The 17414-nt window shown below is 37.3% G+C and overlaps 1 protein-coding gene across 1 annotated transcript in view; it reads left to right on the top strand.

The window, feature by feature from the left end:
• The window catches only part of UNC5C (unc-5 netrin receptor C), a 435583-nt gene that overhangs the window by 399340 nt on the left and 18829 nt on the right, over positions 1-17414 (top strand). Inside the window, exon 14 of the mRNA XM_074228072.1 lies at positions 16178-16327. Coding sequence (XP_074084173.1) covers positions 16178-16327 — 150 coding nt within the window. The remainder of the gene's footprint in view (positions 1-16177; positions 16328-17414) is intronic.

Raw genomic sequence — 17414 nt, 5'->3', positions numbered from 1 at the left:
AGAAAATAAAGTCATATACATCCCAAAATATTTGATTGACTGACTAGAATTCAGGTTATATTTGATATTCTACTTGTGGTTTCAGAGGAACTGATGTTGGGATATACTTCCCTCTAAGTAGAAAGGTGAAGGACTATGGGTATCAATTATTGTATATGTTGTCAACAACATTATTTTTGTGTCAGTTTCCTTAACTTTATTGTTTTTTTCCTAAAGGGTGAAGGGAAGAAGAAGTGATGGAGTTATATGTGCTTTAAATTAAAATCCAATTATTAGATGGTCCACATTGTTCCATATTAGATATGCATGGACAGAGTGGTCAGAAAACCTGTTTGTCTTTATTCTCAATTTTCCAAGTGGGTTCTTTTTTATGTTCCTTGAATTTCCAAAAATATGTGGAAGACAGTGGAAAAAATGTCTGTTATTCGCTGATGATGGTAAATTTTCTTCCACATTTATTTCAGCTATGTCTTTCCCTTAACTAAGATTGGTATAATTGTGTCCTTCTCTCTCTCTCTCTCTCTCTCTCTCTCTCTCTCTCTCTCTCTCTCTCTCTCTCTCTCTCTCGACTCTTCCTGTCCCCCCTTTCTCCCTCTGTCTCTTTATATATATATATATATATATATATATATATATACATATATATATGTTTGTGTGTGTGTATTTATATATGTCTATGTAAGTATGTGTATGTGTATCAATACCTGTACATTATACATAAATACACACCTATAATGTATGTATTTTTCTCCTGTGCCCTTTTGATTCTAATTTACTTTCTAATTTTTTTCATGGGAGGAGTGGGGTAAAGAGAGAAAGTACCTAACAACAGACTGCTATTTTGTAGAATAAATTAAATTGCTCTGATTGTTCTTCCGAAACATTAGGCTAATTGTTTCTCCAGAGTATTGGTTACCGTATTTACCTGTAGCATAACAAGAATCTTGGTATTTTTGCATTATTATGGCCATAAGGTGTAAGGAAGTCTCATTTGTTATTCATGTATTTTTAATGCTAAGTGCCAGCTCCCCAGAGGCAGAGAATCTATAAATGTCTCTTTGTAAACCGTTGATCATGATAGAAACAGCTTGGGTTGTTTTCACTGCTTCCTCTTATTTTTCTTTATTAAACCTGTTCATCTGCCTTTCTGGGTACTGGCAATTTGCATTTATCTTCTACAAATTAAAATGAAATAATCAAAATTAGGTTTTAAAAAAATATATTGGAGAGTCATAGTGCCCTTTCATTGAACTATCTTATGTGAACATTTAACATGTTTAGAATACATCTAAATTATGATACATATTCCCTATCAATTGTGTAGTGAAGGTACTCTGCATTATTAAAGGATTCGCTCTAAGGTTCCATGGCTCCTATAAAGATCTATCCTATTCTCCAGGCAGAATTCAAATTCAAAGTAACTGATGAGCTGCACTGCCTATATTTTAAGGGTTTCATTTGTGCTGCGAATATAAAAGAAGGATGTACTCTGCTTCATCCAGAAACTATCTCTGAAACCTGTAGGCATGTATGCTCTGTGGCACATTGACCTTCTCTGGTCAACAAATTTCATTTTCTTCATCATCTCAAATGCTGCTCAGTAGAACATCTCCTAGGATGTTAAAGTTGATTATATTTCTTTTTGGAGGATTAGGAGTGATTTATACATTTATCAGAAATTCAGAGAAGCATTGGACTAAGAAAGAGGATAAAGATTAACGGAAAGCTCACTCTCAAGTGTCATATTTATACATTTACTGGAAACTGATAACAAAAGCTTTATAATTTTTTTTAGAATTGAGTGTATTAAGGATCATCATTATCATTTTTTTAAAATAATGATTATGTGGTTTGAAAGGCAACAAAAATTAATGAGAGGTTTGAGCATCAATCAAACTTGAACTCTAGTGACATTCTCCCTCATCTCTCCATTTCCCTCTTTAGGTCAAGAAAGCTTTTATAGTATTTTCTTCTAATCACATTAGCTGATAAAGCAAAAAAATAAATAAATAAATCACCTGAAATTTCAAAGCTGCCTTCGGCAATTTTGGGGGTATTGATGTTGAATTAGAATACTTATTATGCCTGCCAGAGTACATGATAGACCAGGTTGAAATGCCTGCCTTCTTGAAACACCTTTCTGGAGGATTTTTTGAGGGGTTTTGTATGTGGATGTCTACTTTAATGACCATGAGAGTCCAGTTCGGCAGATGTGGTAAACATGCTGAGAATCATAGGATTCCTTTACTTAAATCAAGAGTTCACAACCTACTTAAAAGGTTAGGTTTGGTAGTCTTCAACTCAAGCCATTCTCTTTTCCCTCCTCTAGTGATTACAATCACATCATTTGTATGTTCATCCTATCTTTATTTTCAGAGACTCAGAACCCAGTGGAAATAAATGAATAAGTAAATACTTGAAGTATTTTAATAAGTAAATACTTGGCAAATTGGCAGTACAGTCTAACTCTGACAAGAGCAATTTTATTTGGAGAAGTTGAAGAGTATCCAGGGAAATGCCTAAGTGGTAATGTGTCTTTTGCCCCACTACTCAGAATATCATTTATAATAGACTCCTCTTCAACATGGACAAGTTTATATTAAACCGTAAGGTTCTAGGTCTCCATAGGACTACTTGTTGAAAGAAACTGCCAATGTACCCAATAGATATTGTTCAAGTTTGTAAGAAATACTCATATGATACAAACACAATACAAGGTGGCGAGACAATCTGGTTGTATTTATTTACTGAGGGGAGGAGGGAAGGGGTGGAAGATAAATTGTTTTACTTGAATTAACAGCAGTTCCATATGCCTAGATGCTACTTGCAATAATGGGCCTGTGTAGAACATGCAAATCACATGGTAAGAGGTGAGAGAAATGGAGCAGTCAGAATGGAAAGATGAGCCAATGTTTACATTTGAGTAACTGTTCATCTGCAAGGAACCTATTCTGAAGCAGTCATGCACAAAATTTTAAAGGAAGGAAAGGGGCTTTGCTTAACTCCCCTCAATATCCCCCTTCATTTTCAGTGCCCTTTTACCTTCTTATCCTTGGCTACTCAGCATTAATGAGCTTTCCCAGCATGAAAAGAGCCTCTCTCCCCCATTAGCATGCCTCTCCTCCTAAATACCTTTAAACTGATCAGTCTTCTAACTCATCCCCACCCTTCCTGGTTAACAAGATGGAAAAGGGTTCTTCTCCCTGAATAAGACACTTCCATGTTACCTGTAGTATTTTATATATCTTGTAGACAGTGACTCCTTGTGATGTGGTGGAGAGAGACCTGGTTTTGGATTCCAATCCTTAGCCTTTCTAGACCTTAGCTTCTTTAACTATTTAAAAAAGGAAGTTGGAATAAATAACTCCTGGAATCTCCATCAGCTCTAAATGGTGGTCCTAGAATTCAAAGGAAAGTATCTAAATTTGAGATGTTCAAACAGCATGGCAGACAGGTAGGATAACCATCAAAAACATCTTGGAGGGATTACTTTACTTAAATTAAGAGGACACAACCAATTTAAAAGAGTGGGTTTGGCAATCCTAAACTCAAGCCTTTCTCTTTTCCCTCCCCTAAGTGATTACAATCACATCATTTGTATGTTCATTCTATCTTTATTTTGGTGGGTAACCATCAAATCCTACAAGTTCTATTTTCTCCTTATGAGGCTGATTAACCATCCTACCTTACATTTAGGATTTGATTCATTGAGACTTCTAAGAGGTCTGTGACTAGGTACTGTTTATCTTTTTATCTCTCCTTGGCCCTGGCATAATGTTCTGCCCTTAATAACAATAGCAGCAGTCAGTCCATAAACATTGACTCTAAGTGCCTTTTAACTTCTTGCACTGGGACTATAAATAAAAAGAAAGGAAAAACAGTCCCTGTACTCAAGGAGTTTATAATCTAATGAGTGAAAAAATATAAAAGGAAGTTGAAAAGAGGATGGAGAAGAGAAGCTAGTAAGAATGTATCTGGCCAAAGCATGGTGGAGTCCAGGTCCAAGGAGTGCAACTGGTGGGAGAGAAGATCTGGATAATCTGGGGGGGTGCCTTGAAATGGAAATTTTGGAAGACACCATTGTTTTTCCCTTCAGTCTTCCAGTCAGAGGGATATAAAAATTATGAGGTTGCTAAAAGAGGCATGAGTACAAAAGCTGATACAGCCTCACAGGATGATGAGTTTACTAGTGAAAAATTTTGTAGGAGTATGATGGTGGAGATCTAGATCAAGGAGTACAGATGGTAGGAAATGAATGACATCATTAGTAGCAGTCGTAGTAGTTATCTAGGGCTTAATATAAGTAGCTAAAGAAAGATTAAGAAAAAAGAGGGAAAGAATAAATAAATATTTTGGAGTCCATCATCAATTAGTCAAAAGTTCCTTTCAGAATAATTAAAAATCAGTTCGTCAAATAGTCAATGTTTACAACAGAATTCAACCAAAACATAACTGAAACTAGTTTACTTCCAGATGAAGCTAAGATGTAAGAATAGAATCCAAAGTTTCTCCACTGTTGACATCCACATGAATTCAGTCACTGTAATGTCAACAAAGTTGAAATGATGGCAATATAGGACCCGGTCATCATCACTAGAAATTAAAGAGGGATTATTAATAAGAAACCCAAACATAGTATTCAATGCAGATTATGCTAGTAAAATGTAGAAAATATTCAAACATATCACTGAAAATTGCAAAAACCTTACATTCTTATTTGCATGATTAGAGATTAAGATTACATCATAAACTCACTATCCTTCAGGGACTAACAGCCCATCTGCATAATATAAACTATTCAAAAAATAAATGCTAGCATTGCCCCCAACCACCAACATCACATTAACTAATTAAAAGTGGAAAATTAACATTTCTGATAGATGTCACTAAACCAAATAATCATTATATTCATAAAAGGGGGAATGGAAAAAATTTTAAATTATAGCAATCAATTCAGAAAATCAAAATCAAATGTGAGAGTAGCATAAAGTAGATTTCCCCTATCACCCTATCTGTTGCTAGACTGTCAAAAACATCTGAAGCTACAGTAGATAAGTTTATATCCCAATTTTTCAACTATCAAATGCAGTATTTTCTCAATCGATCTATGTATACTGCTCAATGTAAATTATAACAGAATACCAGCAAAATAGTGACTTGTCCCAGATCATTTCTTATAGTGCTTTAAAACTTTTTTTAGTTTAAGGCAATAGGGTAAAGTGACTTGCTCAAGGTCACACAGCTAGGTAATCATTAAGTGTCTGAGACCAGATTTGAACTAGGTACTCCTGACTTTAGGGCTGGTGCTGTACCAGATCATTTCTATAAAAATTCTTTTGAACAAGATGAGTAAATAATAATAGCATTTGCATTCATTTAATTAATAAACATTAATGATTAATCATACAAATAATAGCAGTCATCTCTGTAGTGTTTTTAAAGTAGGTACTTAATAGATATATCCTGATTGATTTTTGTAATATCCCTTTGAGGGATGCAGAATACATATTATGGTCCCATTTTCATAGGAAAGGAGGAAAAGTTAAAGGTAAAGTTAAATGATTCTCTTTGCTCAGCTAGGATTCAAACCCATGTCTCCACAGTGCAAATTCAGTGAAATTTCCACTGTATAATACTTCAGTTTATTGAATTGAAATGATTGAATGCAAGAATAAGAGCAGAGGACGGGGAGGAACTCTGAAGTCCAGGCTTAACATCTGGCCTTTCCTGATCCCCTGATCCCTCTTTCGATTCTCTCTAACTGTTCCAATCTTGATCTTGTTTGTACATAGTTCTTTGCATGTTTTTCTCCCCATTTGGATTGTGAACTCCTTGAAGACATGGGTGTCCTTTACCTTTCTTTGCCTCCCTAGCACCTGCCACAGTGTCTGGAACGTAGGAGGCTTATTGACTTACTTAAAAGACAAAGTAGAAATTTTTAAATGTGGACCCTGAAAGGTTAAAAGGAATATTAGTAACCTCAATGAATTGAGGGGGGTGGGTAGAAAAATCGAGCTTCCTAACATGAAGTACAAAATATTCATTTTCCTCTGGAGTAAGCTGAGGAGCAGACATGTGGCATGGCTGTTTCCCCAAGCATCATCTTTTGGCATTTCCATTAGAAAGTGACACAGACTTTCCTGTCCGTGTGAATAGGAAAAGAGGTGGTTCAGAGCAATATAATGTGGTGGCGGGCTGCAGCAGCTGTGGGAGTGGCAGACCGAGCCCTAGAAACAAAGTGAGTTGAGTGGAAAATATTTGCAAATGGTCACAAGAGTGGAGCCTTGGACTTATTAGGAAAAAAGTGGGACAGACTCACGCAGGAGGAGAGAGAAGTACCCAGCATGCATAATGAAAGAGGTTTTCCTGGCAAAGGCCTATGCCAAAAGTCAGAAGACAGGCAGGTGGACTGAAAGCAGACTGATGGGGTGGGGGGAGGAGGGACAGAGTGCCAGGCCATGCAGCTTGAAGGCCTGGAGGCCAGGGAGACAGACAGCACATGGGGGGAAAAAAGGATAGCAATAGCGGCGTGGCTGCAGAAGACAGCAGTATCTACAAAACTGGCAGAGAAAAGGAGCAAACAGATGCTTTTTTCTTTGGCCTCTGCTTGTGGAAAGTGTATATAGTCATTGCTGTGACAGTCGCAGTACTAAAGACTTGAGTTTCTCATTCCATACTATATCCCCAAAGAAAGGGCAAGATTCAAGAATGAACAGAAATAGGGGATAGTCCGTAACCTCTGAAAGGAGATGTAATAAAACCAAATAAAAATACTGCCCTGAACAAATATAAGGTCTTCTGATATTATACAAAGGACTCAGACTGTCTTGATAGCATGACTTAATGGAAAGAGCACCAGATTTGACCTTGAGAGAACTGGGTTAAAAACCACTCTTAGATACTTGCCAGCTCTATGGCCTAAAGCATTTTGCCTCTCTGTCCCTTTTTCCTCCTCTGTAAGTTGGAAGTGATAGTAATATTTGTACTATATTCATCAGAAATTTATGACAGGAAGGTGCTTTGTAAACCTTAAATCCCTATACAAATATAATCTTTTTTCTTTTTTAGCTTCTTTTGTTAGCGCATGTTAACCTTCAGTTTCTAGGTGAAAGGGTCGCTCCTAGCATCCTCTGCCCCATTTTGTCCTAGTCCAATGAGTTTCAGAGCAGTGAGGGTCATCTTTTATTTGTCTTTTTTTTATGGGTTGCTATAACCAAATGATTCCACCACCTATTGACCAACTTACTGATAAGAAGCCTTTCCATATATGCAAGTCTACATGAGGTAGTCTGCGTAGGTTCTAGAAGGTAAGGAAAGTTATCTCTACTGGTTGGTTTCCATATTCAGATAAATGCTATATCATTTTAGCTACAATGAACCCTAATAAGTCTATTCCATATCCAGAAGAAGGGGTAGAGGTGTTTGGAGCAAAAAAGAAGTGGCTAGTTGGGTGGTATTCCATCTACTTAGGCATGGCTTTCTTTCATCCTTCTGGAGCTTCTAGTCGTGATTGTCCCATCACAAGATGCTGCTCCCCCAATACTGTCTGAAGCTATCTGGACATGGCGGTAGCTCAGAGTTGTCTGATTGAGGAGAGGCTAGGAAGAGTGAAGAGTGGAATTCATAGCACTAACTTGCAGCTCCTTCCAGCATTGCCTTTGCTAACACATAACTAAAAGAAGGTTTAGTTTATCTTTTGGTAGAAGATAATCTACAATCAGAACCATTGCACGTGAAGATCTAAGAGGTTGATTGCCTCAGAGAAGGAAGACAGCAGCATTTAGAAAGAAGTAATTTGTCAAGCAGGGAGAATTAAAGGACTTCAGAAGCCCTGAATGCCATCAGCCCACTAGCATCTCTCGGACAAGTGCTGTATTTATTTGCAAATACGTATCCAAAGTATTTGGCACACAGCTCTATTTGCTATAGGTTCTCAGTTTAACCCTTTTGAAAATGGTTGATTTTAAAAAAGTTGCCTACCGCATTAGCTAAAAATTAGTAAATGTAAATCCTCAGCTTAGAAAAATACTAGGGGTTGAATTATTATGCTGATCCTGGTAATTATAATAATAACAGTAATAATAAAAATAATAATTTTTCGAGGTTTACAAAATTCTTTACAAATATCGCTTCGTATTTGATTTTCACAGCAATCCTAGAATGTAGTTGCTATTATTATTGCAATTTTACAGATAAGAAAATAGAGACAAGCAAAGGTTAAGTGACTTGCTGAGCATCACACAGCTAGTAAGTGTCTGAAGATGGATTTAAACTCAGATCTTTCTGACTTTAAGTCCACTTCTCTAACCACCTTTTTTCCTTCTTCAAACTCCATCTTCTTCATATCCAACAGTGTCCAGGTAGTATCTATTCTCCTCCACAACATCTCAAATTTCTCTCCTTACCATTCACATGGCTAGTTCATACCACTATCTATATATAGCCTTCTAATTCATCTCTATACTTCTAGTCTCTTTCTTTTCCAAATCAACTCTCCTTTAAAGCAGTCAAAACAGTATTCACATTTTATTCTCTTGCTCAAGAAGTTCCCATGGATCTCTTAACACATGTAAAATCAAGTACAAACTCCTTGGCAAAGTATTTAAAGCCAATCAAAATCTAAATTAACCCACGTTTTTGAGCCACATAGTATACATCACACACTTCTGTTTTAGCAATTTGACATGCCATCTCCTGCACAGATTGTCCCTGATAATTATAATGCCCTTCATTCTCATCTCTCCCCAAGGTCAGGAAATTGATTTTTGCTCATTTGTTTGTCTGGTTTTTAGCTTTGCATACCCAGGACCTTCTACAGTAAGTGCTAGTCACGTAGTAGACACTCAATAGATATGAGTTGCTGTTTTTCTTCTTATTTCCTATGCTATCAGACCTTAATAACATAGAAAGTATTTATCCCCAATGATCCTAAGAGAGAGTTATGCTCACAAATTATAACACATCCCTTCAAATGTACAGCCCTGAAAAGTGATCAAGTTTGTTAATGCTCTAAATAATATAAGTTGTGGCTTCCGCTATCCCTTTGATGAGCTGGTTACTATAAAACCTGCTTTTTCCAGCAGTTGAATTTCTTGTTTCTATCTATTAGGTTTTTCAGTCTGCTATGTCTCCCCAAGCCAACATGCACACATTCAACTTTCACTGTGGTGGCTAACTCAGGAGGCATCTATCACCTGCTGTGAATGAAACAGATCTCACAGGCTTGCTCTGATCTCTGTCCAATATAAAGGTCCTGACTGCAAATAGTCTGCTTTTTACATTGTGGACTACTGGTTTCTTCTCTTCTTACACATCTTTGCTGTCATAGAAGAGATAGGTTAGAGACCTGATTGTATTGCAGCAGGTTCTTAAGAGAAGAATCTCTCCTTGGGCAGAGTTGGAGAGGTAGGGACAACACTCTAGAAGCTAGAAAAAAATCCCTACCTCCTGTAAGAGAGGAAAGTTCAATCTTGGGAGCAGACAAGCTATTTGAAATGCTTAACAGAAAGCTAAGGAGATCCAAAGGGGAGGGTAATTGTATAGGTAGTAAAGATAACCTCATTAAAAAGAAAGCTATGTTTCTTTTTGAAAGCATGATTTGGTTACATTCCACTTTCCATGTCAATGTTGTTTTCCATGTCTTTATGTATTTGTCATATAAACTATTTTAACATAAAATCAGAGGCAAAAGTGATTTCAAGGGAATTACTATTTCTTTCCGTTCTCTTATTTCATGGGATTATAGATTTAGATCAAGAAGGGACCTTAAAATTGATGGTTCAAACCTTTGATTTTATTGATGAAGAGACTAAAAGACCCCAATACTTAAGTGACTTACTTAAGTCATACAGGGTAGTAGGTGTCAAAGATCTGAACCCAGGGCTTTCTACTATCTAGCTATGCATATTTTATTTCTTGCAAAACTCACTAGTTATTTGTTTCAAGAGGCTAGGCTTCTTATCTCTATTCCCACAATCCTTTTTTTGAGTATACCATCAATAATGTAGACTCAATATATTAGCATGCTGAAATCAAAAAAACATTAGCTTTCTTCCTAAACTCACCCCCCCACCCCACTGCAACTTCCCTATTCCTACTGCAAGCACCTTGAATCACCTGGGTTTGCAGTCAGGGAATCACCCTTGATTCTTCATTTTTCCCATTCCAATCACTTTCTATACCTTCTCAAGTCTATTTTCATAATATCTCACACATTTCTTCCTTCTCTCCATCTATACTAGAATCATCCTTTTCAATTCCTCATCATTGCATAGGAGCCCCTCAGTTGATTTCTCAGTGATCATTTTCTCTCTTCTAATCTGCCATATAATTGTCAGATGGACTTTCCTAAAGCACAGGTTGGACCCTGGTACTCCTCTGCTCAGGAAACTTCAATATCTATTCATTTCCTGTAGAATGATACAAGCATCTTTTTTTTAACATTTTAAAACATTCATAACCTTGCTTCCAAGGTATGCTTCTAGGCTTATTCCATATTTTGTATTATGCAAACTGCATTCCATCCAAATTGACCAATTGACTCTTCTTGTACATGATGTTCCATATGCAGCGTATATACTTTTGTCAAAATCATTCTCCATGCCTAGAATTCTCTCATTCTTCATCCCTTGGATGAAATCTTAGCTCTCTTCCAAGCTCACCCTCAAGGATCACCTCTTTCAAGAAGTCCTAACTCTTTCATTCAGTTGTGTGTCCCCCCTCCAAAACCTCTAAATTTACTTTTTACATATCCTTTCTCCATTTATCTGGGAAAACAGATAGTATACACATTCTCTGAGAGATATGTAAGAGATACTTCGCACATTCTTGTTAATTCATTAGTTCAAAACTCATACAAAAAATTAGTTGCATAGGCGCCAGCTTCAGAACCAAGAAGACCTCCCTTCCTGTTCTATCTCTGAAGCACATTGACTGGGTGACTAGGCAAGTCACTCAAGCTCTCAGTGATCTTTGGAATTAATCTGTCAGTAAACATTTTTTGAGCACCTACTCAAATCATTGTGCTAAATGAAAAGAATACAAGAGACAAAAGACAGTGTTTGCCCTCAAGTAGCTTATAATCTAATAGGACAGACAAAATACAAACATACTGGGCGGCTAGGTGGCACAGTGGATAAAGCACCAGCCCTGCAGTCAGGAGTACCTGGGTTCAAATCTGGTCTCAGACACTTAATAATTACCTAGCTGTGTGGCCTTGGGCAAGCCGCTTAACCCCATTTGCCTTACAAAAACCTAAAAAAAAAAATACAAACATACAATGCAAACAATGAACAGGAAAAAGAGGGAAATAATTATGAGAGGAAAAGCACTAGGATGAATAGGCCTCGGGGAGAAGGGATTTTTAGCTGGGACTTAAAGGAAGCCAAGGAGGTGAGTGGCACTTCAGAACAGGGAGAGCATTCCAGACATGGGAAACATCAAATAAAACTGGCTTAAGCTAAGAGATGGTATATCTTGTTCATGGAACAGACAGGCTAGTGCCAGTTGGATCATAAAGGGCTTTAAATGCCAAATAGAGGATTTTGTATTTGATCCTAGAGGCAATAGGAGTCATTGACTTTTATGGAGAATGATATGGTCAGATCTGTACTTTAGGAAAATCACTTTAATGGTTGAATAGAGGATAGATTGGAGTGCAAAAACAACCCCATAAAGTAGGCAGATCCTCCATCACACTATTGCAACCTTCCATGCATGAGATGAAGAAGTCCCATACAAGAGTATGGGAAGTGTCAGAGGAGAGAAAGGAGAATATCTGACAGGTGTTGCAATGGTAAAATCAGCCCTTGGCAATAACTTGGATATAGGATGCAAGAGGTAGTAAGGAAACCAGTATGACTCCTAGGTTGCAAGCCTAGGGGACAGGGAAGAGGTGTTGTCCTTTAGAGTAATATAGAGAAGCTAGGGATGGGGCATTAGAAGGAAAGATAATGAACTTTACTTTGGATATCCTGAGTTTAAGCTGTATAGTAGATATCCAGTATGAATTGTCTGAACGGCACCTGGAGATATGAGATTAGAAGTGCCGGCATGGACAGATTTGTGAATCATCAACATGGAGATAGTTATTAAAGATGACGAGAAGTGAAATAATATAGAGGGAGAAGAGCTCCCATGACAGAAGAGTCATAGAAAAGTTCTGATCGGAGTTGATAGAGGGAATTCCTTCCATCAAAGAATTTACAGACTTGGTCCCTATCCTTATCCCTCTACCTTGGGTTTTGGATTCTCTAATTTATAAATATATAATAATCCATTTACACAATAGTAATAAAGCTGGAAAGTATCCAGAAGAGGACAATCGATAGGGGGTAAAATTTTAAGGTCATGACATAGGAAGATTGGTTGAAGGGAATGTATGTGTTTAGCATGAAGAAAAGAAGACACAGGAGAGAAGAGATAGTTGTGTCCAGTTAATTGAAGGGTTGGCTTGTTCTGTTTGGTTCCTGTAGGCAGAACTAGAAACAACCAATGGAAATTCTAAAGAGGCACATTTAGATTGATTGTCAAGGGGAAAAAAAAAAAAAAACCTTTGTAATCTTTGTTTTTGCTCAGTTATTCTAATTCTTTAGGATCTTCTTGGCAAAGAACTGGAGTCATTTGTCCCTCCAGCTCATTTTACAGATCAGGAAATCGAGGCAAGCAGGGTGAAGTGAGTTTCTCAGATGCAAACTCAGAGAGATGCCTCCAGTCCCAGAACTCTCTGCACTACGGTGCCACCTAGATATCCTTGTTCCCCTTAGAGCTATCCAAGAATGGAATGGATTATTTAGAGAAGAGATGATTCTCCCTCCTTAGTGGTCACCAAGCAGAGGGTGAATGACCGTTTGTCAAGTATAGTGATCACTTTCATGTATGGTTTAGATCAGAACGTGACTGAGGTTCTTTTCAGGGTTTTCAGGACTGTGATTCTGAAATTCCGACCTATGAATGTTTAGATTTTTGAATAGCCTTCCATATCAAGAAAATCAAGAATGATTCCAATATCTCTTAGCAAATTACATCACCCTTAGTGATCATTACTGTTTGTAGAATATGCAGATTTGAGAGGTTGCTGGATCCAGTTACCTCATAGAATACAACCCATCTTCTTTTAGACATCCTAGGGAGATAATTTGGACATAATGAAGATCTATAGTAATCAGATAATTACTATCGATTGCTCTTTAGACATCTTGATGGGGTAATTAGGCCACACTGGAAAAAAGCTAGAACTGATTGATTGGCACACAGCCGTAATCTAAGAGATTTCTAATTATGTTTCTTTTCTTCTAATGGCTTATAAACAAACATCATTTTAGCTTTAGTATTTGTCAGGTGCCAGGTTCATTGGAAACATCAGCTTTCTCTTTTATGCTAACTAGACAATGAACATGATCAACATACGCTTATTATACATCACTGCTGAGGCAAAAGCAACTTCAATTATTTCTGCCTTTCTTTTTTCCTTCCTCCTCTGTCAGCCTGAAGTGTGTGGTTCAGGGTTCTCTGGGTGAGTGAGAATTGAGTCAGTACTTATGACTGCAGGATGTTCTTACTCATCTGGTTTGCCACGGGCCCATGGAGTATGTTAAGTAGGTTAAGAACAGCTTAGCTATGCAGATTTTCAATGCAGGGTTTTATCATACCTATGCATTCAGAGCAGGGGCTAGTATGGGGCTTCATGGAGAACAACAGGTAACAGCATCACTGAGCGATGGCCAATAATTAAGGGCAACTACTTCCTGCATCTCGGTGAAACAGGGAATTTCCATCTCTCATTTAACATTAGACATGAATGAAAAGAGATCTCCTTTCTCATTTCACTATTTCCTACCCAGTATTGGATTTTTATTTTTCTTAGTAATAGATTTGAGTCAGAATACTGGTTTGACCAAATGGTGGTTGCTTACTTTTCATCATTTATAAGGCAGCTCAAAATGAGACCGTGGTATGCCTAATCAATTAAGTCTGCTAGCTGAGTCTTTATTGGACTAAACCCTTATGGATCGGAGTTCATTAAATAAATATTAAGGCTGATAGACTTGTGAATGAAAGCATTGCTCTAGTTCAGACTCCACGATGCATATGTTATGTTGAGCTAGTTGCACCTTGCCAAAATCCTCCCCTAAGACTGAAAATACATTATCTGCTTAGTGTGAGCATTACTCACGTGTAAACACTTTCCTCCCCCCAATTCCTAAGTTCTGGTAGCAGCAAAGGAAAGTTAAAGGAGACACATCACACCATGGTATAATAATGCAGTGAAAAGAAGATGCCAGCAGCAATCACAAGCCATTCCTGTGACGATTTCTACCTTTGTGATTTTCCTTTCCTCTCTTCCTCCCTTTCTCCTTTTTCTCCCACCCTCTCTTTTTTCCTTCCTTTTCTTCCATCCTTCTTTTTTTCCTTCCTTCCATCTTTTCTTCCTTTATTCCTTCCTCTCTGTGTCCCACTGTCCCTCCCTTTCCTTCTTTCCTTCCTCCTTCTTGCCCAAGCTGGCTTTTCTTTCCCTTCCTCCTCTGTCACTACCCAACCCCATTGCTGATCAGAACAGGAGTTTAGCTCTATTATTTTCTGTTATTTTTCAGCTGTTTTGTCCCTTCTTAAGAAATCTAGTGGCCCCCTTTCAGCCTATTCTCAGAGGCTCATCATGTTGGTGTCGGGCTTACTGATGGTCTAGCCTTACTGCAGCTAAGAATTCCTGAGACTGTAGCCAGAATACCAGGTGTGGATGCCCCTTAAGGGCAGTTTCCTTTTATTCTTTTAAAAAGGTATTGCTGGTGCAACTAGGTGGCATAGTGGATAGAGCATCGGCCCTGCGGAGCTGAGTTCAAATGTGATCTCAGACACTTAATAATTACCTAATTGCCGTGATCTTGGACAAGTCACTTAATTCCATTGCCTTGAAAAAAAAGCCCCAAAATGTATTATTAATCTCTTCCAATAAGTTTGAGAAATTGTTGTGTATACAGAATTATGCTCTGATGTTGTTTCAGTCTAATATAAAATTTTAATTGTGCAAAAATTTGGAGGCTAGGTATTTTCTTTAAAATTTACTTTCTTAATAAATGAACATTAACTCAAAACTCATAGTTTCTTTCACTTTAAGTTCATGGACCATGTCTTGTTTATTTTTACATCTTCAATACCTAACATCGTGGGCTATATATTTAATGCTAAGTAAATGAATGAATGAATGTCTAAAACCTTTCTATAATATATCAGATCTTGTTGCCTTAGTAAATAGACAACGAAAAATATCAGTCTTTGATGGTTAATAATACTGAAATATCTCAGGGTCATCATCACCATAAACTTCAACCTTCCTTGCACTTTACTAAATTTTCTCCAAACAAAAGGAGATGAGGTTTTTAATGGGTAGACCAAACTACAACAGCAAATGTGCTTTCTTCTGTGTTCCCCTCTGGCCAATGAAAAGCTTCAGTCTTCACATATACATACACACACACACACACACACACACACACCTATGCATACACATACACACATATGTATATGCAAACATATAATTAGGTATTGGATTAAATATGAATTTTCCTTAGAAAATCTTCTATTTATGTTGTATATTATACTAATTATTTTGCATTTGCTTAAATTACTGGAATAGATTAGTTTTTTCCTTAAAGTATCAAGAAGAGGGAAACTCAGGGCAACTAGGTGGCACAATGGACAGAATTCGAGTCATGGAGTCAGGAGAACCAGAGTTCAAATCCATCCTCAGACACTTAATAATTACCTAACTGTGTAACCTTGGGCAAGTCACTTAACCCCATTGCCCTGCTTAAAACAAAAAAAAAGAAGGAAACTGGAAGGAATTTGGAGTACAAAGGATTTAATAGCTGAGGGAGGATTCTGGTTAGATTGGTTCTAAATGCTCAATTAAAATTCATGATTGGCAACGATCTTAATGGAGTAGGCTGTTGTAGCAGTCTTCTTTTGCAGTAGTGATAGAAGTTAAGAACTCCTGCAGAAATAGATACAGGATCCAATCTCATTGTTTCTTCCCTCCAGAAACTATGGACTTCTCATGATGGTAGCTGGGGTCTATTTGATCTTGGATTGGGAGCATTAGGTAATCTGCTCATTTGATGAAAATTGACATACATGATTCAACTTGATACTGACTTCTTTTGCCATCTTTGTTTCTTTTTAGGAAGTTCTGCAGCTGGAGAGACAGATGGGAGGGCAGCTCCTGGAAGAACCCAAGACTCTCCATTTTAAAGGCAGCACCCATAACCTGCGTTTGTCCATTCATGACATAGCCCATTCCCTTTGGAAGAGTAAACTGATTGCTAAGTACCAGGTGAGAATTACAAGCAGAAGTGAAAATGTCAGAACTAAAAGGTGTGAAAAAATGTAAACACAAAGCAGAGAAAGGGATCTGAACCTGTATCCCTACTCCTTCCACCCCAACACTATTCCAAAGTAATCTCCAGAGAGGGTACATCTCTACAATTTTCTGAGACTGGCTAGGATTTTCAAATTCAAATCCAAAATGGTTGCAAAAAGTGAGTTTTCTGTGTTTTTAGGAAGAGCAGGAACCAATCTTCCTAATAAATCTCCACAGAAATATATGTAGTGGGTCAGCAAATCCAGGTTCCCAATGCATTAATTGGGAGTGGGGTCAGGAGGAGGAGGGGGAGGGAGGAAGTACTGTTTATCCTTAAATTGGATCAATTTCAAGCAAGAATGGTCTCCCCATATGATCCAAATTAGAATTTAGCATTGCCAATTTTGTAATATAACTTTGAAAGTTGAGATGGAACCTCAGTAAAGAAACTAATATTGAGGGATTTTTTTAAAACCACTATGGGTTAAAGTCAATAAAATAATAGGTTTTAAACTGTTGGACCCCAACCTTATTCCATTCATCCTGTGGATTCCTCAGAGGAATTCCCTTCATACTGAATCAGTTAGACCTATATATTCTACAATACAAACTTCCTGATAGCTAGCCCCAGAAGATTCAACTACATTTCAATGAGTTAATATCTAATTCTATGTGCATCCAAGCCAAAGATCTAATATATGCCTATTAATATACACCAATATACATATTTTACTCTAAGGAGATGGGTGCCTTTCCTTCTACATTCCTGTCTCTCTCTCTCTCTCTCTCTCTCTCTCTCTATATATATATATATATATATATATATATATATATGTATAGCTAGTTATGTAGATATATGTGTATATGTATGTATTTGCACATTCATATTGTTCATATTATGCGTGTGTCTATACATGGATGTATAGATACCCACAGACATATGTGTATAAAAATCTCCAGTCACCTGAAGATTTCTGTCTCATTTTCATACTTAAAAGTGACAGATAAAAATGGGAGAAAGTGCTCCTTTGCTGCATTTTTCTTGTTTAATTTGCCTAAA

This window comes from Macrotis lagotis, chromosome 3 (genome assembly GCF_037893015.1).
Source record: "Macrotis lagotis isolate mMagLag1 chromosome 3, bilby.v1.9.chrom.fasta, whole genome shotgun sequence".
NCBI classification, from domain to species: domain Eukaryota; kingdom Metazoa; phylum Chordata; class Mammalia; order Peramelemorphia; family Peramelidae; genus Macrotis; species Macrotis lagotis.
Note: the sequence above shows the minus strand (reverse complement) of the source record. Positions and strands in the feature narration are given on the sequence as shown.